This window comes from Scyliorhinus torazame, chromosome 5 (assembly GCF_047496885.1).
Source record: "Scyliorhinus torazame isolate Kashiwa2021f chromosome 5, sScyTor2.1, whole genome shotgun sequence".
NCBI lineage: Eukaryota > Metazoa > Chordata > Chondrichthyes > Carcharhiniformes > Scyliorhinidae > Scyliorhinus > Scyliorhinus torazame.
In genome coordinates this window covers 211269751-211292154 of record NC_092711.1, presented here as the reverse complement: position 1 = coordinate 211292154, position 22404 = coordinate 211269751, and the positions used below count along the sequence as shown (strand labels likewise).

The 22404-nt window shown below is 48.0% G+C and overlaps 1 protein-coding gene across 5 annotated transcripts in view; it reads left to right on the top strand.

The window, feature by feature from the left end:
* The window catches only part of LOC140420924 (sodium- and chloride-dependent neutral and basic amino acid transporter B(0+)-like), a 69772-nt gene that overhangs the window by 39093 nt on the left and 8275 nt on the right, over nucleotides 1-22404 (top strand). For all 5 annotated transcript variants that reach the window (XM_072505077.1, XM_072505075.1, XM_072505078.1 and 2 more), the window contains 3 exons: nucleotides 3284-3409; nucleotides 8357-8475; nucleotides 15373-15472. In XM_072505077.1, the coding sequence (XP_072361178.1) occupies nucleotides 3284-3409; nucleotides 8357-8475; nucleotides 15373-15472 (345 nt within the window). The remainder of the gene's footprint in view (nucleotides 1-3283; nucleotides 3410-8356; nucleotides 8476-15372; nucleotides 15473-22404) is intronic.

The following is a 22404-nucleotide window of genomic DNA, read 5'->3' as shown; positions in this document are numbered from 1 at the left end:
CATCTTCCTTTGTGCCAGGTATGACTCCAGCCATTGGAGAGTTTTCCCTTTGATTTCCTTTGACTCCAGTTTAGCTTGAGCTCCTTGATGCCACACTTGGTCAAATGCTGCTTGATGTCAAAGGTAGGCACTCTCACCTCACCTCTGGCATTCAGTTCTTGTGTCCATGTTTGAACCAAGGTTGCAAAGAGGACAGGAGCTGAGTGACCCTGGCAGAACCCAACCTGAGCATCGAAGAGCAGGTTATTGCTGAGTGGATGCAGCTTGATCGCACGGTGATGACTCCTTCCATCACTTTGATGATGATGGAGAGTAGACTGATAGGGCAGTAATTGGCTGGGCTCGATTTATCCTGTTTTTTTTGTACAGGACACACTGGGCAATTTTCCACATTGGCAGGTAGGTGCCAGTGTTGTAGCTGTACTGGAACAGCTTGGCTAGGGGTTCGGCAAGTTCTGGAGCACAAGTCTTCAGTACTATTGCCGGAATACTGTTAGGGCCCATAGCTTTTGCAATATCCAGTGCCTTCAGCCATTTTGATATCACGTGGAGTGAATCCTATTGGCTGAAGACTGACATCTGTGATGCTGGGGACATCCGCAGGAGACCGAGATGGATCATCCACTCGACACTTCCGGCTGAAGATCGTTGTGAATGCCTCAGCCTGGTCTTTTGCACATATGTTCTGGGCTCCCCCATCATTGACGATGGGGCTATTTGTGGAGCCTCCTTCTCCAGCGAGTTGTTTACTTGTCCACCACCATTCAAGGTTGGATGTGGCAAGACTGCAGAGGCTAGATCTGATGCATTCATTGTGGAATCACTTAGCTCTGTCTATGATTTGCTGCTTATGCTGTTGGCACACAAGTAGTCCTGTGTTGTAACTTCACCAAGTTGACACCTCATTTTTCAAAATGCCTGATGTTGCTCCTGGCATGCTCTCCTGCACTCTTCATTGAACCAGGGTTGATCCCCTGGCTTGATGGTAATGGTAGAGTGGGGGATATGCCAGGCCATGAGGTTACAGATTCCGTTTGAATATAATTCTGCTGCTGCTGATGGCCCACAGCGCTTCATGGATGCCCAGTCTTGAGTTGCTAGATCTGTTTGAAGTCTATCCTATTTAGCACGATGGTAGTGCCACACAACACGATGGCACTACCACCGGACCACAATGTGAAGATGGGACTTTGTCTCCACAAGGACTATGCGGTGGTCACTTCTACTGATACTGTCATGGACAGATGCATCTGCAACAGGCAGTTTGGTGAGGATGAGGTCAAGTATGTTTTTCCCTCTGTTGGTTCCCTCACCACCTGCTGCAGTCCAGTCTAGTAGGTATGTCCTTCAGGACCCGACCTGTGGTGCCACTACTGAGCCACTCTTGGTGCTGGACATTGAAATCTACCACCCAGAGCATATTTTGCGCCTTTGCCTCCCTCAGTGCTTCCTCCAAGTGGTTTTCAACATGAAGGAGTACTGATTCATTAGCTGATGGTGGTCTGTACATGGTAATCAGCAGGAGGTTTCCATGCCCATGTTTAACCTGAAGACATGAATTAGACTTCATGGGCTCCAGAGTCAATGTTGAGGATTCCCAGGGCAACTCCCTCCCAACTGTATTTATACCACTGTGCCACCAACTCCTCTGCTCGGCCAGTGAGATAGACCATACCCAAGAATGGTGATATAGTGTTCGGGACATTGTCTGTAAGGTGTGAATCTGTGAGCATGACTATGTCAGGCTGTTAGTTAACTAGTCGAGGAGACAGTTCTCCAAACTTTGACACAAGCCCCCAGATGTTAGCGAGGAGGACTTTGCAGGGTCGACTGGGCTGAGTTTGTCATTGACGTTTCTGGTGCCTGGTTCGATACCAGGAAGTCCGTCCGGTTTAATTCCTTTTTTTGTGTTTCCGTAGTGGTTGCATACAACTGAGTGGCTTGCTAGGGCATTTCAGAGGGCATTAAGAGTCAGCCATATAACATGGGGTCATATGTAGGCCAGACCAGATAAGGATGGTGTGGTGTAATCATAACTATCAGTACTGCAAGGGTTAATGTAGTGTCAAGAGTAGCCACAAGAGGGAGCTACAATTACAATTATATAAGGCAGTGTTGCTAAGCCTTATGGGAGTTAGAAAGCAGTTGAAGATGGTGAGGCAGAGGAGCAGTTGTGTACTTGAGAGTTCTGTAGTTAGAGATAGCATAGTTTACTGTAGTAACTTTCTACTTTTGGAATGTGAACAAATTATAGTTAGTAGTGTTAATAAATTTGTAGTTTTGATCGTCAACAAAACTTGGTGTTCTTTATTCAACACTATACATCCAAGCCATTCAGGCAAAGCAAAGTAGAGAACACCACAGATGACAGGTTTCCTTCCCTTCCCTAAAGGGCATTAGTGAACCAGATGGGTTTTTACACCATTCGCAATGGTTTCATGGTCATCATTAGGCTTTTAATTCCCGATCTTTTATAGAGTTTAAATTCCATCACCTGCCGTGGTGGGATTCGAACCTGGGTCCCCAGATCAGTATCCTGAGTCTCTGGATTACTAGTCTAGTGACAATACCACTATGCCACCACCTCCTCATCTGGGAAAAGCAATGCATGCTGGGGGATCTCAGGGATTCTGTGGTCATGAAGAAGTGAGAGAGGTTTACCTGTGGATAGAGGATACAGAGGCACCAGAGAGTCCAGAGAAGATTTACAAGGATGATACCAGATATATACTGGGATAGAACATAGAACATATAGGATTGAAAGGCTGGGTAACTGTTCCCCTGAAAAAAGAAGGCTGAGGGTGACAAAGTAGAAGTCTTTAAAATTACAAAATGCCTTGACAACTTGGATACTGAAAGAGTGTTTCCACTTGTGAGGAAGAGCATAATAATTCGAGGCCATGAATACAAGATGGTCATCAAGAAATCAGAAGGAAATTCTTTACATAAAACATGGTGGGAATGTAGAACTCACGATCACAGGCAGTGGCTGAAGGAAGTAATGTAGATGCATTTAAGGGAAGTTTATAAGGCAGAAGGGAATGAAGAGTTATAGTGATGGCTTGAACCAAATGGTCCTGTATCTTAAGTAATCCAATGTGCATAATATAAATTTAGTGAATTATATTACAAACACATATTATCATTGTAGCTTTCATATAATAATCAATTTGCAAATTTTGAATAAAATTGATGAGCTGGATTCTAAATAAATTGATGGATTTTAAGTAAATAACATGTCTATTCGGAGCTCCAGTAATTGTATAATTTCATTTGTATCCAGGCTTCAGTTTGGCTTTCATCGCCTACCCAGAGGCCCTTGCACAGTTGCCATGGGCACCTCTGTGGTCCAGTTTATTTTTCTTCATGTTGATCACCCTGGGACTCGACACTCAGTTTGCAGGTTTAGGTAAGAATTGCAGAGCTTCATTTAAGCAATCTCTAGCCACTTAGATTAATTACATAGAATTTACAGTGCAGAAGGAGGCCATTTGGCCCATCGAGTCTGCACCGGCTCTTGGAAAGAGCACCCTACCCAAGTCCACACCGCCACCCTATCCCCATAACCCAGTAACCCCACCCAGCACTAAGGGCAATTTTGGACACTAAGGGCAATTTAGCTTGGCCAATCCACCTAACCTGCACATCTTTGGACTGTGGGAGGAGCACCCGGAGGAAACCCACGCAGACACGGGGAGAACATGCAGACTCCGCACAGACAGTGACCCAGCGGGGAATCGAACCTGGGACCCTGGAGCTGTGAAGCAATTGTGCTAACCACCATGCTACCGTGCTGCCCAAGGGAGATTATCCAAATTATTTTGTTCCGTACATAAAATGAGAAATTACTGTTGGTGAAGTACCTGGACAAATGAAAAATATTTATTTGTGGATATCCTCTGCCCGCAGTTTTAAGGGAGCACATTCTGTTCGACTTCAACTCATGCGATATGGGTCAACGTCACCCAATGTGTCGAAGATTCCATAATAATTTCTTGCCGTTTCAACTATATTCACATTTTAAAATTCTCATCCTTGGTCTCCAATCCCTCCATAGCCTTGCCCCACACTATCTCAGATATCTCTTCCAATCTCACAACCATCTGTGCTCTTCTCATTCTGCCACCTTGTGCATTCCCAATCATAATTGCTCCATTATTAGTGGTCATGCCTTCTGTTGCTTTGGAAGTAAGGGTAAAGCTTTTTACTCTGTTATTGTGGGTCCGTCTTAGGATTCGTTAGCTTCTTATTCTAGAAGAGATCTTATTGGATGCAAAGGTCTTTTGCCCAAATGCATTTTATTACATGCTAACTATTTACAAAGGTTACAGAAGGCCAAGACATAACTGCAGCTTAATCTGCCAGATGCTTCACACTCAACACCTCTCAGTTTGTAACATCACTGTGACAGATCTCATTACACATATGTTCAGTGACTATCATTAGATAGCTTTGCATCTCTCCCCTCCCAACCCGCGTTTTTATCCCCATATTATTTACATATTCTCCTCCACTTAAACTAATTGAGAACAAAGTCCCATTTAGCTGCGTGTTTCCCGGCGGGGCCTCAGCAGGGAACGCGTGGCTGAGGCCGCACATAGCCCCGTTTTGTACACTGATCTCTGAAGCGACCCCCCACCCCCAGCCAGAGAGCACTATGGGAGCATCCCCGGCCCTCCAGAGGTGCCAACCTGGCAGTGCCTCTGCCAGCTGTCAGTGCCACCTGGGCACCTTGGCAGTGCCAGACTGGCATCCAAGTGGTGCCAATAATGCCAAGGCACCACTCTACCCCAAAGGGCATGCAGCTGGGGGCCTCCGATCCCCTGGGAGACCCCCACGAGTGCCTTTCCGTCTGTTTCCCGATTGCAGAGACCAGTGCTGAATGGCGCTCGCCTGAATTCTATGAGGCGAAGGGGATGAATCCCAAAATATCTCGTATCTTGGGAATCTGCACGTTAGAGTGAGACTAGCCTTTTCGCTCGCAAATACAGATTTGCCAAAATGTGATTCGACCCACAATGGAACTTGCATCACAACATTGGATCTCGCGAGGTGTTGCGATCCAGGTAGATCCCAGGAGCGTTGGCCACGCTGCACCACAGCACGCTAAGTTGTGGGCACAGCATACCATTGGACCTCGTGCAAAGTCTCTTCTCTGAAGGGGAAGGTCACTTTGATGCTTTCACCAATCTTCCTGAATGTGTGCAGAGCTCCTTCTGCAGTAAATGGGAATCCTGTTGCTGCGTGGTCAGGTCGTGTGGATTGTCATTCCTGGTTTCTATCATTTAGAATTCTGTTTCTGATATCTACCTTTAAATTTTAATGATTTATCCAGCTGGCCTTGGACATTTAACTTGATTTCCCCCCCTGGAACTTGAAGTTGAATAGAGAAATCCTGCCATGGTTATATATTTATAAAGTTTTTTTTTGGGTGGGGGTGTTGGGGAGGTGTATGTGAGCATAATTTGTAAATAGCTTAATTTGCAGGCACATGTGTTTGTGTATGTATACACCTCCCTGGAAAAGTTAAATCTCAATAGCCAAAACCAATCACTTTCACGCAACACACATTATTTTTGTGAAGCATGGATTAACACTTCAGTGAGTCATAGGCATAGAAGAGTTTCACAGCTCAGAAAGAGGCCCTTCGGCCCATCGTGTATGACCGCAAACAAACATCTATCTATTCTAATCCCATGTTCCAGCACTTGGTCTGTAGCCTTGCACGCTATGGTGCTTCAAATGTTCATCGAATTGCTTCTTAAATGTTGTGAGGGTTCCCGCCTCGACCACCCTTTCAGGCAGTGAGTTCCATATTCCCACCGCAGCCTGGGTAAAAAAGCTTTTCCTCAAATCCCCCTTGCAATCTCCTGCCCATTACATTAAATCTATGCCTGCCGGCTATTGACCCCTCAACTAAGGGGAAAAATTTCATCCAATCTATCCTGTGTCCTTTATGATTTTGTACACCTCATTCAGGTCCCCCCCCTCTGCCTTCTCTGCTACACCTCATTCAGGTCCCCCCCTCTGCCTTCTCTGCTCAAAGAAGAACGTCAGCCTAACCAGTTTCTCTTCATAGCTGAAATGCTCCAGCCTAGGCACCATCCTGGTGAATCTCCTCTGCACCGTTTCTAGTGCAATCACATCCTTCCTATAGAGCGGTGACCAGAACTGCACACAATACGCTAGCTGTGGCTTGAATGAAATGAATGAAAATGAAAATCGCTTATTGTCACGAGTAGGCTTCAATGAAGTTACTGTGAAAAGCCCCTAGTCGCCACATTCCGGCGCCTGTTCGGGGAGGCTGGTACGGGAATGAGCATTTTATAGAGCCCCATCATAACCTCCATACTCTTACTTTCTATGCCTCGGCTAATAATTTCAAGCAACCCACATGTCTTCTTCACCATCTTATCTATCTGTTCTGCTTCCTTCAGGCATCTTTGCACATGCACTCTAAGGTCCTGACCATCTGTACTTCCTAGTGTGCTACCATTCATTGTGTATTCTCTTGTCTTGTTTGTCACACACTGTCACTTTATTCAGCCTGAAACACTTGTCAGGTAACACTGAGAAACCAGCTCCTGTCTAGTTTGAATTCCCATTTGCATCGATGTCAGCACTCCAATATTGTTTTTTCCGTTTTCTTTTATTTCTCCTAGGAAGGTGCTTTCCTGGTTTTCAAGGATTTGAATTTCTTGAATGGAGGTTCCTTTAACAGGTTTCTCCATCTGTCTGCTGAATACTGATTTCCTGGAATGTCAGATTACTTTAAAATGGCTTAACTTGGCACACCCATGGCACAGCACAGTTTGGGTATGACATGCTTCCCACTTGTGGATCTTCTTCCCCCCATAACAGGGACATTGGAAAATTGTAGTTGGCACTTTTCCAGGGAATTTCCCTGGTTGCTGCCGTGCTATACTTTTGGATTTGCAAGCCACAAATTGAACAACTTCACTGGGCTATTTGGGGGAAATTTCCCTTGGGCCTCTGACAAGAGCCTTATTCTGTCTTTGCTTTTTGACTTGTTGGCTTTTGTACAGTTTTGCATAAAGTTAAAGCTTCCAGCGATTGTAAGGAGCCAGAGAGATTCTGAACTAAAATGCCGACAACTGCTCTGTCTCTGATCATGTCATCTTTTTGTGTTCCATGCTCACAACTTTCAGTAAGAAACAGAGAAACTTTAGAAAATAGGAGCAGGAGGAAGCCATTAAGCCCTTTGAGCCTGCTCCGCCATTCATTATGATCATGGCTGATCATTCAACTCAAGGGCCTAATCCCGCTTTCCCCCCATATCCTTTGATCTCTTTTGCCCTAAGTGCTGTATCTAACTGCTTCTTGAAAGCGTACAATATTTTGGCCTCAACTACTTCCTGTGGTAACAAACTCCACTGGCTCACCACTCTCTGGATGAAGACATTTTTCATTATCTCTGTCCTAAATGGTCTACCGTGGCCTCAGATTGTGGCCCCGGATGCAGTACACACCCACCATTGAAAACATCCTTCCTGCATCTACCCTGTCCAGTCCTGTTAGAATTTTAAAATTTCCGAGCTCTCTCTTCATTCCTCTGACCTCCAGCGAATGCAATCCTAACCAATTCAATTTCTCCTCATACGTCAGTTCCACCTATGATGGTATTCTGTGATACTCTATCAGAAACCTTTGCTGGAGGTAATGGCCTTTTGTTTAATAATGTTTATTTACCTGCTAACTGTTTAGAAAAATTAACTAAGAGTAACTGGAGTCACGCCCTGTGATTCTTCACACTCACCTCCTCTCAATGAGTGACATAGCCCCTGAGACATAGGCTCAGCAGCTATCATTGGAGTTAACCCTTTACTCTGCATTCGCCTCCTGGTCTGTCAAGTCCCAAGACTCTAGAAAACTGATTGGCTTGAGTTAAATTCCAAAAGCAGAATGGCATTGAGGCTTGCAGCCTTTTTATCATATTGAAATTTCCCTGCTGAATTCTTTACGTTGGTTGTGTCTATTCACCCGCCAACCTCAGTTAATGCCGGCAACGGGCGATTGGTGAGTGCTTTGATTAGGGAACAGATTCCTCGGACTTAAGCCTCTCCTTCCCACTCGACCCAAGCCCACCACTTTTTAACTTCATCCCTTGGTGTCTGAGGGTTATAATCATATGGTTTTCCTCAAAAACATCCCATACGCCAGAGTAACAGGAATGGGATTGGGAAAATACATGATTCAGAGAATGGGCATGCGGATTGAGGAATCTGTCCCCCATCTGCACCTCTGGTCCGCAGGGATTTGGTCTCCCCAGTGGTCTGTCTTGACTGTGTAAATTATGAACTAATTACTGATCACATTTGACATTTTCTTCCATCAGAAACAATTTTTACAACCCTGCTGGACCAGTTCCCAAAGTTTCTACGATCAAAGCGCCTTTATCTGACAGCTGGTGTTTGTGCATTGTTTTATTTCCTTGGACTTGTCTATGTGACACAGGTAAATTATCCTTTAATAACTTGTTTCGTCCACATGTAGTGCTGGTTATAACTCTAAAAGGTGAAATACTTCACAGGATGAAGTATTGAAGAAGAAACCCTTTCGTTGGTCCTGTTGTTTTTCCATTTGTTGAATATTGTTCAGTGATGCTGTGGGGCTGACTAAACCTTCCTCGTCTGCAAAATATAGAAGTTGGATAAACAGATGAAATTCAGCTTTATTCACATTCTGACAATCAGATTTACGTTGTGTTCATTGCTTGAAGTCTTTTCTTTCAGTGCAGCGATAACAACTCTGGTATGTTTCTATCTCAGTATCAGCTTGGTCAATTAAAAACACCCTCGCCTCTCATCAGAAGCCTGTGGCTTGTGAAAATAGGATTCAGGCATATTAACTAGGGAGACACTCCAGTGAAACACTGAAGAAGTGCTGTATTGTCAGAACTGAATGATGTTGTTGCATTTGAGAGCTTTAATGTGTTTGGAACATCAGACAAATGGGGAAATTAAGACTGTGTAAATAAAAATAAGATCTAGGGGTTTTCAATGTTCAGGAAAGTGAAGATTGGCAATAATTTATTTTAAATTTAAAACAAAATATTTTTTCGAGTACCAAATTCTTTTGTTTTTCCCCATTTAAGGGGAAATATAGCATGGCCAATTCACCTACCTGCAGTACAGAAGGAGGCCATTCAGCCCATCGAGTCTGCACCGACCGTCTGAAAGAACACCACGACCCAGGGCCACTCCCCCGCCCTATCCTTGTAACCCCACCTGATCTTTGGACACAAAGGAGCAATTTGTATCACACAAGTAGGTGGGAAGAGATAGGAAGTGTATGAGACTTTATAGAAACCTTGAAGGAGAAAACCTCAAAAAGACAAAATGATTGAAGACCGTGGCTACCAAGGTGGGTAGCTAAAATAAGGAAATTTCCCCATTCACCAGACCCATCTCAGTAAAAAAGTGCCCTGAATAGGGAGATTTTTGCTTGGATGAGGGCGGGTTGGTATGAGGTTGTGCCTGCTGACCCCTGAAACAGAGTGTAGGTAACTATGGGGATGGGCAAGTGCCAAGGCCGGCTTGTATAAAGCCTGCCTCAGCTTTCCAGGGCTTGCTCAAAGTTGTCTTACAAGATTTCTATGCCCGCTATAAATTCCCAATCTCTCCCCGTAACTCTGCGCATTCTTTCTTTTCAGATACATCTCTAATTCCATCACACACTTGGACAGTTCATTCCAAACCCTAACCATTCGCTGCATGAATATGTTTTCTCTCATGTCATTTTTTGTTTCTTTTGGTAATTACTTTAAATCTGTGACCTCTCCCTCTCGGTCCTTCACGAGTAGGTTGAGTTTCTCTCCATCTACTCAATCTAGACCCCTCATGATTTTGAATTCCTCTATCAATCACCTCTCCGCCTTCTTTTCTCAAAGGAAAACAGTCCAACCATCTCCAATCTATCTTAATAACTGAAGTTCTTCATCTCTAGAATCATTTCTGCATTCTCTCCAATGCTTCACATTGTTTGGCGAGTGCAACACCCAGTACTGGATGCAATACTCCAGCTGGGGCTGAGCTAGTGTCTTATACAAATTTAACAGAACCTCCTTGCTCTCGTACTCTATGCCCCGATTAATAAAGCCCAGACTACTATATTCTTTATTAATTGCTCTCTCAACCTGTCCTTCCACCTCCAATAAATAATGCACATATATGCCCAGGTCCCTCTGTCCCTGCAACACTTTAGAATTTTACTGTTTATTATATATTGTCTCTCCATGCTCTTCGTCTCAAAATGAATCCATTCACATTTCTCTGCATTGAACTTCATCGGCCACCGATCTGCCCATCCCACCAACCTTCCTATGTTCCTTTGAAGTTCTACACTCCCCTCCTCACAGTTCACAATGCTTCCGAATTTTATATCACCTGCAAACTTTGAAATTGTCCCCTGCACACCAATACCTAGATCATTAATGTATATCAAGTAAAACAAGTTCCACAACTGATCTCTGAGGAATTCGACTGCAAACCTTCCTCCAGCCTTAAAAACATCCAGTAACCATTACTCTCTGTTTCCTGTTTTGTCATCCAATTGCGTATCGATGCTGCTACTGGCCCTTTTAGTCCATGACCTGTAACTTTGTTCACAAGTCTGTTGTGCGGCTTTTTATCAAATGCCTTTTGGAAATCCATGTACACCACATCAACAACATTACCCTCATCAACCCTCTACATTACCTCATTAAAAGACACAAGCAAAATCCATGCTGGCTTTCCTTAATTAACCTGGATTTGTCCATCTGACATTTAATTTTGTGCTGGGTTATTGCTTCTCGACGTTTTCTCACCACTGAAGTTAAACTGACTGGCCTGTAGTTACTGGGGTTATCCTTACCTGCTCCTTTGAATAATGTGTGTAATTTGGCAGTCCTCTGGCACCATCCCTGAGTCTAAAGAGGACTGAAAGACTATGATCTCCACAATTTCCCCTCTCACTTCCATCAGTATCCTTGGATGCATCTCATCTGTTCCTGGTACATTTTCAACTTTAAGAATAGGCAGCCTATCCAAAACCTCCTCCTTAGCACATTTGAACCTTTCTCGTGTCTGAATTGCATTTTTTTAAATCATGGCTTGAGTAGCATCTTCTTTCTTGGTGAAGATGTATTCATTCAATACCTCAGCTATGCCTTCTGCCTCCATGCATAAATCAACTTCTTGTTCCCTAATCCACCCTGCTCCTCCTTTTACCACCCTTTAACAATTTATAGGCCGAAAAAAGACTTTGGGAGTCCATATTATGCTAGCTGCCTGTCTCTTTTCATACTCTCTCTTATTTGCTTTTTCACTTCTCCTCAGGGCCCTCCATATTCGGCCAGATTCTCAACTGTATTTTCTACCTGGCATCTGATCTCTTTTCCAAGGTGTTTCACAGGAGGATTATGAAAGAAAAGTACCACACTGAGCCACACAAGGAGATATTTAGTCAAATGATCAGAAGATTGTCAGGAGGCAGGTTTGAGGGAATGTCTTACAGGGGAAAAAAGAAGCAGAAATTTCAGAGATGGAACTCAGGAGCCTGGGGCCTAGGTAGCTGAAGGCATGACCACCAATGCTGGAGCAATTACAATTGGAGGGACTCAAGATGCTGGAATGTTACAGTGCAAGAGTGAGAATTTTACAATCAAAGTGCTGCTTGACCAGGATCCAACAGAGGTCAGCAAGCACAGGGATTATAAATATGTGTAAAGAGACAAGCAACAGAGATTTCACAGATGTTGGGTCCATGGAGGGTAAAATATTGGAGACCAACCAGAACACGTTGGAGTAGTGAAGTCGAAAAGTAACAGGGGCGTGACTAAGAGACCAACAGCAGATGAGTTAAAGCTGGGCTGATGTTATGGAGGTAGAAATAGAATAGAATAATCTTTATTATTACAAGTAGGCTTACATTAACACTGCAGTGAAGTTACTGTGAAAAGCCCCTAGTCGCCACATTCTAGCGCCTGGTTGGGTACACAGAGGGAGAATTCAGAATGTTCAAATTACCTAACAGCACGTCTTTCGGGACCTGTGGAAGGAAACCGGAGCACCCGGAGGAAACCCACGCAGACATGGGGAGAACGTGCAGCCTCCGCACAGACAGTGACCCAAGCCAAGAATCGAACCTGGGACCCTGGCGCTGTGAAGCAACAGTGCTAACCTTGCCACCCAGAGGCTGCCTTCGTGGTGGCACAGATATGTGATTCGAAGCTCATCTTGGGATCAGGTTTTGTTTCAGACAGTTGCGAGGGAGAAGTATTGAGTTAGTAGTTACGGAACAAGATTCCGTGTCGGGTGAAAGACAGTGGGCAGAATCTTGGGAAGCTCCCAGGACTGGGAAACAAGGTAGATGGGGTATGTAACTCTGCAGGAAGTTAAAAAAAATCAGGTTCCAGATGGGGGGTGATACTGAAAAAATTAAGTTGGTGGTGGATGATGATGGATCAAGCTTCCAACAACAAGTGTTGGAAACCTCTTTTTAAATATATTTGCATGTTCATTAATATGCAACCTCACCAGAATTAAGTGTTCGTTTCCAATCCAGTGATCAACCAATGAGAAAATCGTGCCTTCAGATTCACCACTGCTTAGCTGTGACATGCAGTAGGCCAAGTTGTCTCACTGTTGGATTTGGAGTGAGCAGGAGATATTTTTTCTTTTCTCAGGTGCTTTGTTCAGTTGCTGAAGAGGAAGTATTAATGGCTGAACCACTTTGCAGCTGTCACTAGAGATCTGGGCATGACTACCCGAGGGAGGTGACAGCACTCTGAAGTCTTGTAGGGGACAGAGGGAGGAAGTTGGACTGTACAATTTCCTGTACAGTCGAGGATGACGAACAGCTGGCCAAGGTTAACAGGAGGGTTAGGGTTAGGGTTAGGGTTAGGCTTAGGGTTAGGGTTTCAGTTGCTGGAGGGCTAAATAATGGTGAAGAAGGGAAACTTCAGGGTCAAGGATAGGTGGTCAAGTGTGATGGGGGCTAAGTCGAAGGTCACAAATTCAGGGCAAGCGTGATGGAGTGAGGGTCAAGGGTGACGGAGTGGTGTTCAAAGTTCATTGACAGATGGTTCAGGAACTTGGCTTCCAGATCTCGGATCCCTCTGAGTGACCACAGACGAGGTTGTGTCAACAAGAGAAATTCTCTGCAGGGAACCTCGAGGTTGGAGTCGATCAGGGTATTGTGAGAGGAGACCAGGATGTGGCTAATAATTCTAGGGCTCCCCTTAGTCAAAATTGCTCAGGACAGGAGGGAGTGGAAGACGGTACTGACCAAATCATCGCCTGCCTCAGGCAGAAAAATGGGTCAAAGTGCACACAAATCTGCTGCACGCTCTGGCACAGCTGCTGAGGAACCAGCAGAGGGTATCCCAGGTGTCCACAATTGGTACGTAATCAAATATATCACAGGCGGTGTCACTACCGACAAATGTCAGTCATGCAATGTCCAAAGCAGCTGAGATGATCACAGACTTCTATCAGTCACCTATGTCAGCTCCTTCACAGAGATCTGTGCTCCTGGATTGGGCGGCAATCCATTGTAAACTGTTTTAACAGTCACCTCAGCATTGAATTTTTATTCCACCGGGTCATTCCAGGGCTCCACGGCTGACATGTATGGCATCTCGCAGGCAGCCACTCCTAAAGGCAACAGGGCCACCACCTATGTCCTGTTCGGTTGGGCCGATGTGTTTGTGCGATTCACCACAGACCCTGAGAGCCAGGCAGCCAGAGCTATGGGTTTCGCTGCTATCACTGGATTTCCATGGATGCAATGGTCAATTCATTGCACAAATGTGGTGCTGACAGCTGTCTTGCATCATCGTGCAGCATTCATAAAATGAAACAGCTTTCACCCTCCCAATGTGCACCAACTAAACCCTTCAGGAATGTGCTCACTTCCCAATGACCACTCATGATTCGTACATCTTCACTCACTCTCAGGCGCTACAACTGTTTGATTCCCTTCAGCACAGCAAGGTAGAGGTACTATATCCCCCCTGCCTTAACAAATCCAAGAATAGAACAGGCCCATTGGACTGCTGAAGATGAGGTTCCGCTGTCTGGACTGCTCGGGTTGAGTGCTGTCAGCGAAAGTCCCCAGGATCATTGAGGCCTTTTTCCGGCCCACGCAGCCTCCTGCAGCAAAGGGGTGAGGACTTGTCAGCCGGGGAGATGGAGAAGCAGGATGCCAACTCAGTCGAGGAAAAGTGGAGGAACAAGCTGATGCACATGAGAGAGTGGATGGTGCAGCTCAGCTGCAGAGAGCAGGACAATTGAGCAAAGCACCAGACAAGCTCGTGACGGCCTCGTTACAGCTAGATTCCAACTAGAATGAGACCCTTGCAAGATGTCCTGCTCTGCTCCTTTGTAAAAATTGTTGTGGAAGTGCCAGCAGAACTGAAATATTCCCTCCAGACTATCGGTGTGACCTCTGGCACCGAAAGGTAAAAATGCAGCAGGCCCTGGGGACGACCAAGCCCATTCGGATGGTTTCATGAGCACCACATACAATCTGGAAGGATGTTGCATTCGACTCAATGACACACACTCCGAATGCCGGCAATGCCTATGAACTCCATTCACTCATCTGCAACATGTGGAGTGCCTCAGCTGCAGACGGTGTTTTAACAACAGCTTTAGGTGGATGATGAGGAGGTGGCTTAGTTGCTGGGTTCCAAACCCCCAATCTTGCAAAGGCTGTCCAGGATAGAAATCTGCACAGATACTCAGAGATGCCACCCATTCCACACTGTAACTGATGTTTCCATTGGCCCACATAACCCACCATTGATGGTTCATGAAGTGCCAGGCCTTCAAATGCATCCATCCGTTATTACGACTCCCAACATAATGTTCATTCATATCTGAATCAAGTGCTCTGAAACATATATTCAACCATGAATTATATCAGTACAGTGATTGAATACAATACAGCGACCTTTGTGGCATTATCATTTTAAAAATCTTTCATTTCCCAACGCTTTGCCTTGGTGCCAGCCTGACAGCTGCAGCTGAGGTAGAGGCAGTCTGCTGCGTGCTATGCCCTGGTTCCTGAGATGACCTTGGTAGCCATCCTCTGGTAGTCTGAGGCCTAGAGGGCTCCAGCCTGCTGAGGGCCTCACGCACAAGTCCAGATGCACACTCTGCAGTCTCACCTGCTGGAGTTGTAACTGGCAGAGGGGAGCAGGGTTGGCAGTGCCCCCTGGGAGCGCCCTGAGACAACAGGTGAGAATTGAGTGTTTTGCAGTTGAGTAAAGTGTAAATTTTTCACATCCTATTAATCTCTTATTCTCAATTTCAGAATGATATGGTTTTTTCATGTGACACTTTCTAATTTGCCATTTAATTTTAGGCTGGGATTTACTGGTTAAATTTTGTGGATTATTTCTGTACTGGATGGATTCTCATTACAGTCGCTCTGTTGGAACTCACCGGTCTGAGCTGGATCTATGGTAAGTGCAAGGAAAGCACTGAAATCAAATCAAATAATTGTTACGAGGGGGAGCCCCCAATCTTTGACCGGATCCCAGATGAGAAACCCAAACATTTGCATTTATAAAACTATGAGGAAAGGATACTTCATCCCAGGAGTGTTAACACTGAACAATCGCTATCTTTTATGTGGAAACAAATTTTAATTTAAACACACAATCAATCACATTAGCATCAAAGCGAGAGCTTTACAGTTAACAGTTCAAATAGCTCTTTAACAAAAGGAAAAATAATTGTAACTTACTCCCTACACCTGAAACTCTATATAACGTATTTATATATTCCAATTAAGCAAATAAATATAGTTCAAAACCACTTACAGATAAAGTTAGCAGTCAGGATTACTTGCTTTTCTCTGTGCAAAGACCTTGGAGAGAATCATCGATCAGCCTGCTGACTCCCGGGCTGGGATTTTCCCCCAACTAGCGGGGCGGACTGTACCGGCGCCAAAGAGTGGCGTGTACCACTCCGGCGCCAGGCCGCCAGGAAGGTGCTGTCTCCTCCGCACTTCCGGAAGCTAGGCCGGCGCTGGAGTGGTTGGCGCCATGCCAACCTGCGGCGAAGGGCCTCTGCCGGCTGGCACGAGTTGGCGCATGCGCAGGAGCGCCAGCATGTTCGGGCGCATGCGCAGAACCGCTGGCGAGATCCCTGCGTATGAGCAGGGGGTTTCTTCTCCGCGCCTGCCATCGCAGAGCTTTACACAGGCCGGCGTGGAGGGAAAGAGTGCCCCCACGGCACAGGCCCGCCTGTAGATTGGTGGGCTCAGATCGCGGACCAGGCCACTGTGGGGGCCCCCCTTGGGGCTGGGTCCCCCCACGCCACCCCTAAGGACTCCGCAGGCCGCCCTCACAGCTAGCTCCCGCCAGAATGGACCTTGTCCATTTCATGCCGGTGGGACTGGCCAAAAATGGGCGGCCGTTCGGCCCATCGGGGCCCGGAGAATCGCTGGGGGGCCCCGACCGGCGTGACGTGATCCCCGCCCTTGCCAAAAAAATGGCACTGGAGAATTCGACAGCCAGGGTCGGAGCGGTGGGGCGGGATTCACGCCACCCCCGGCGATTCTCCGACCTGGCGGGGGGTCGGAGAATCCCGCCTCCTCTCTTCTTAGACTAACATCTTATGGCTAACTGCAAAACTACAGATAGACCTGACTCCATCCATTAATTACATCAGAAGGCATTAATCGGTCTCCTCCCACTAAGATGTTCCAACACCTTTTTATATCCAGGGATAAGCACAATCCTTCATCAATTACCTACACCCCAAGGATCCTCCAAAATCAAAACAATGTTCCATTAGCCATCTATCTGTAAACAAATAAATGGTTTAAACCAATGATAACTTCACTTTTACAAACCCTTAATCACAGCTTTAGCAGAGACTGCCTGTATGTATCATAAAGCAGGGTTTTTAATAAATTTACTGTAAATATAATACATAACAGTTTTGTTCCTTCATCACATAATTAAATTAAAAGGTACTTATGTGGATCTTCAGGTCTCTTTACAACAATCAAGGCCATTGAATTTGGTAATGTGGTGTGGATGTTTCTTCATATCTGAGAACGATGAGATTTTAAATGCTCTCCTTAATTCTGATCGATCTCTCCACATTTGCTTCCAAAACCCAGGCAGGCAGTTCATTCAGCATCCATCACTCATAATCCCCATATTTGTGCTGGGTTACAGCTGGTTACTGTTGGAGTACATTTTGCTGCAGCTATTTTCCTGTTACTTGCTGATGGGGACATTGATGAAGCATCTTTACCCTGAGTTATATAACTGCTAACCATCTCAGCTCAGTCAGTCACTGGTGCTTCCCATCTATCAGGGCAGAAGGAACAGCAGGACAATTTCAGTGTATTCATGATGTTTCTGCTGACCTCCTGGCATCCACCTTCTATTCTTCAACTCTTGACAAATGCTGAGTGATATCTACCTGTGGATTAGGTCCGCTCTGCACATACACGGTAGGGGCAGCACGGTAGCATTGTGGATAGCACAATTGCTTCACAGATCCAGGGTCCCAGGTTCGATTCAGGCTTGGGTCACTGTCTGTGCGGAGTCCGCACATCCTCCCCGTGTGTGCGTGGGTTTCCTCCGGGTGCTCCGGTTTCCTCCCACAGTCCAAAGATGTGCAGGTTTGGTGGATTGGCCATGATAAATTGCCCTTAGTGTCCAAAATTGCCCTTAGTGTTGGGTGGGGTTACTGGGTTATGGGGATAGGGTGGAGGTGTTGACCTTGGGTAGGGTGCTCTTTCCAAGAGCCGGTGCAGACTTGATGGGCCGAATGGCCTCCTTCTGCACTGTAAATTCTATGAAATCTATGAAATCTCCCTCTAGGATTTTTGATAACTTCACTGTGAAGCAAGCCCTTGCCCTCGACTAACTTTTCCATAGAATCGCTAAAGTGCAAAAGGAGGCCATTCAGCCCATCGGTTCTGCACCTACCCTTTGAAAGAGCATGCTGCCTAGGCTCCCCCACTCCCTCCCCCTCCATCACCATAACCCCATCTCATCTTTGGACACTTAGGGACAATTTAGCATGGCCAATCCACCTAACCTGCACATATTTGAACTTGTGGATGATTGAAGCAATATCGTGGCCTTAACAGAAACTTGGCTGAATGATACTGACACGTTTCCCCTCAATGAAGCCTCCCCACCTGACTACATCTTCTACCACTCGCTCTATAAAGACCATTGCCATGATGGTATGGCACTTATCCCCGAGTCAGCCCTTGACCTGGCCCTCTGCTGTGAGGTGAATTCTGAATTCTCTCTCAGTCTACCCGAACAGACTGTGGCGACGAGGGGATTTTCAAAGTAACATTATTGCAGTGTTAATGTAAGCCCACTTGTGGCAATAATAAAGATTATTAGATTATTATATTATTCTCCTCTGGCACTTTCTTCCTATTTGTGTATTTCACCTTGTTCCAACAATTTAACTTCTCTTTCAAAACCATCCTCTACAACCCTTCCGACTGCAATACATTTTTGTCAACAAGATATCTTGTTGCACCAAACAGCTTCTCATCCTTGGTGACTTCAACCTCCATCTCAACTCATCATGCTCTCCCCCTTTTGAGTTCACTGCCCTCTTGTCCTCTCTCAGTCTCTCCCTCTGTGTAAATGCTCACAGCCTCCACTGAACCTGCTATCTTACCTGGTAGTCCTATTGTATCAATCACAGATAAAGCCGTCTCTGATAGCTTCACAGTATCACTCACTACCCATATTCCTCTTTCACACTCCAACTTGATCTCGTTCTGTACCCATCCCTGCAGAACACTGCCACCCAATTCAGTTAAAGCTCTCCTTTCAAAAGCCCAACTATCTAGCCCACGTTCACAACATTTCTCAGCTACTGATTTGCTTAGCCACACCCTCACCCCACCATCCATGTTGGGATCCACCGCAAAGCTGTTACTCTTTCTGACCTTGGGCCTTTCCCAAGTACAGCCCTCATCTCCGCACCGTTTTTCAGCGGGGGCGGGAATTGCGCCGCAATTGGCAGCGGTCCCCCCCCGGCGATTCTCCGGCCCACGATGGGCCGAGTGGCCGCCAGTTTTCGGCGGATCCCGCCGGCGCCCTGCCGGCGTATATTACACCAGGTCCGTACCGGTGGGACCTGGCTCTGCGGGCAGCCTGCGGCGTCCTCAGGGGGCGTGGGGGGATCTGGCCCCGTGGGGGCCCCCCACGGTGGCCTGGCCCGCGATCGGGGCCCACCGATCTACGGCAGGCCTGTGCCATGGGGGCACTCTTTCCCTCCTCCAAAGCTCTGTAATTCCTTCCTTTTATCTCACACTCTTTCTACTTCACTTCTATTTTTTATGACGCTCCTTAAAACCTACCTCTTTAACGAGGTTTTTGGTCATGAGTCTCAATATATTTTTTTATTCGTTCACCCCTAATTTTATTCCCCATCCCTAATTGCCCTTGAGGGGGCATATTGCTGTGGTTCTGGAGTCATAAGTGGGCCAGACCAGGTAAGGCCGGCAGATTTCCTTCCCTGAAGGACATCAGTGAGCCAGGTGGGTTTTTACGACAATGGTTTCACGGTCATCATCAGAATTCTGGGGCGAAATTCTCCGGAAACGGCGCGATGTCCGCCGACTGGCGCCCAAAACGGCGCAAATCAGACGGGCATCGCGCCGCCCCAAAGGTGCGGAATGCTCCGCATCTTTGGGGGCCGAGGCCCAACATTGAGGGGCTAGGTCGGCATCGGACAAATTTCCGCCCCGCCAGCTGCCGGAAAAGGCCTTTGGTGCCCCGCCAGCTGGCGCGGAAATGACATCTCCGGGCGGCGCATGCGCAGGAGCGTCAGCGGCCGCTGACGGCATTCCCGCGCATGCGCAGTGGAGGGAGTCTCTTCCATCTCCGCCATGGTGGAGACCGTGGCGGAGGCGGAAGGGAAAGAGTGCCCCCACGGCACAGGCCCGCCCGTGGATCGGTGGGCCCCGATCGCGGGCCAGGCCACCGTGGGGGCACCCCCCGGGGCCAGATCGCCCCGCGCCCCCCCCCAGGACCCCGGAGCCCGCCCGCGCCGCCTTGTCCCGCCGGTAAGGTAGGTGGTTTAATTTACGCCGGCGGGACAGGCATTTTAGCGGCGGGACTTTGGCCCATTCGGGCCGGAGAATCGAGCGGGGGGGCCCACCAACCGGCGCGGCGCGATTCCCGCCCCCGCCGAATCTCCAGTGCCGGAGTCTTCGGCAACCGGCGGGGGCGGGATTCACGCCAGCCCCCGGCGATTCTCCGACCCGGCGGGGGGTCGGAGAATCTCGCCCCTGATTTTAGATTATTTTATTGAATTCAAATTTCACCATCTGCAGTGGCGGGATTCGAACCCAGGTCCCCAGAGCATTACCCTGGGTTTCTGGTTTACTAGTTCAGTGACAATACCACCATCTCACCACCTCCACGCTCCTTATGCGTCTCAGTGTTATACTTTGGTTTGCAGTGTTCCTGTGATGTGCCGTGGGAAATTTAATCAGCGGGATTCTCCGTTTCGGAGACTATGGGAGGATTCTCCGATTCTGCGGCGATGTCCGGAGGATGCGTCTGGTCTTACGACCAAAACGTTGATGCTGCCCCCGCACTGATGCGCCGCTCGGTAGGGGGCTAGCAGCCGTGCTACGTAAAGATCCCCGCGTTACCTGCCGATACGGACGTTAAATGGCGGATCCGTGGCTGCACATGCGCACGGCGGCGGCCTGCAGCGGCCGTGCCGTACGACATTCCGCCGGCCGATTGCGGACCCGGCCTGTCAAATTCTGCCCCCCGTAACCCAGAGGGAGGCCTGTCCCAGAAGGAGATGACGCAGTCACCGGGTGATGTGACATAGACCCAGAAGATTCTCTATTCCCTGTGCTCCATGGCCGCAAGCATGCAGACCCTGGTCGAGAGCAGAGTGAGCCTCCATGACTGGCAGCGCCAGGTAGCGGGGGGGCCTTAGCGGATGGCTCCGCTTGCACCCCCGTCCCATGGAGTCCCTGAGGGCCATCGGGCACCCCCAAGGAGGAGGTGCCTGAACACCATAGCACTTCAGACTCCCCCACTCCTGTCCCTGGTGCATCTGGTGGGCAGTGGGCGCTACGTCCCACACCACGTGGGACACCCAAGCAGCAGCTGGGTTCATCCAGGCTCGGTCCCCCCAGAAGACGTGCGCCAATGGGGATCCAGGTTGCAGGCCGCCTCAACCCCTGCTGTACCACTTTAGTTGACACGGGTACAGGCACAGTTTGTTATCGGGTCTAAGGCATGTATCTGTAAATATTTGTGCACATTAAACACCTGTTCACACTGTTACAACCTGCCTCAGTGCTCTGTCAGATGGGTATGAGGAGTAGGCTGGTCTGGGCAAGGCTGACCAGAGAGGGTGTGCAGGGGGGCGGGCGCTGTGGGTGGGCTGGCCTCCCCACCCCCCCCCCCCCCTACTGTCTCCACAAACGTCACCCCAGGGATCCGATGGGACCCCTGATGGAATGGCCAGCTAGCATGCAGGGATCACCCTGGTGGACAGTGGAAAGGGCTTCCGTGAGCAGGAGTCAGATGTTGCTAAATGATGCGGAGCACCAGAGCTCATCACAGAGCGGGTTGTCATCATCCTCCATCCCATGGTCCAGAGTCGGCGTTACTGCCAACCCAAAGTCCCCACCCTGTAGTGCGGCAGGTATGTAACACGCAGGTAAGGAGGGGGATGTGGCCGGGGTGGCTGGGAGGGGATGTGTGGGGGTGGGATGTGGGATGCGATGTCTGTGCTCGTGGCCAGTTCCCCCCCCCCCCCCCTCCCCCTAGTTGGTGAACCTGGAGGCAATCAGAGCATCCTGTCCACTTGTCGCGCAGCCTCCCATGCCTGCCTAGGCCCCATGTCCTGCCCACCCTCACCGTCCCCCACATTGTACCCATCGGAAACGCATTGGTGTTCATCCTCTTCCTCCAGCACGTCGCCGCTCTGCTACGCGATGTTGAGGACGATGCAGCAGGCCGCTATGAAGCAGGTGGCCCTCTCAGCGTCATACTTCTGAAGCAACGCTCGCTCACGTCCCTGGTCGTTGCATGGGCGTCATTGTAGCGGTTCTCGGCGTCATCAGCCTCAATCGCAGTGGATATCTCCTCTCGCCCAGGAGCCAACCCCCCCAACTGGGGTCCGGGGGCATCTCAAAAATGTCAGGAATCGTCGAGTGTACCAAGTTGAAGGCGTCGTGCACGCTGCCCAGGTACCGGGTGCATACACGCATGATGAGCATCTAATGGTCACATATCAGCTACACATTTGTGTGGAACCCCTTTCAGTTTGTGTAGAGCGGCCTGTCACCTGCAGATGCTCGGCATCCTGGTGGGCTCAGTCCACATTGAAATGGATGTATTGTGCCGACTGGCCATATGGG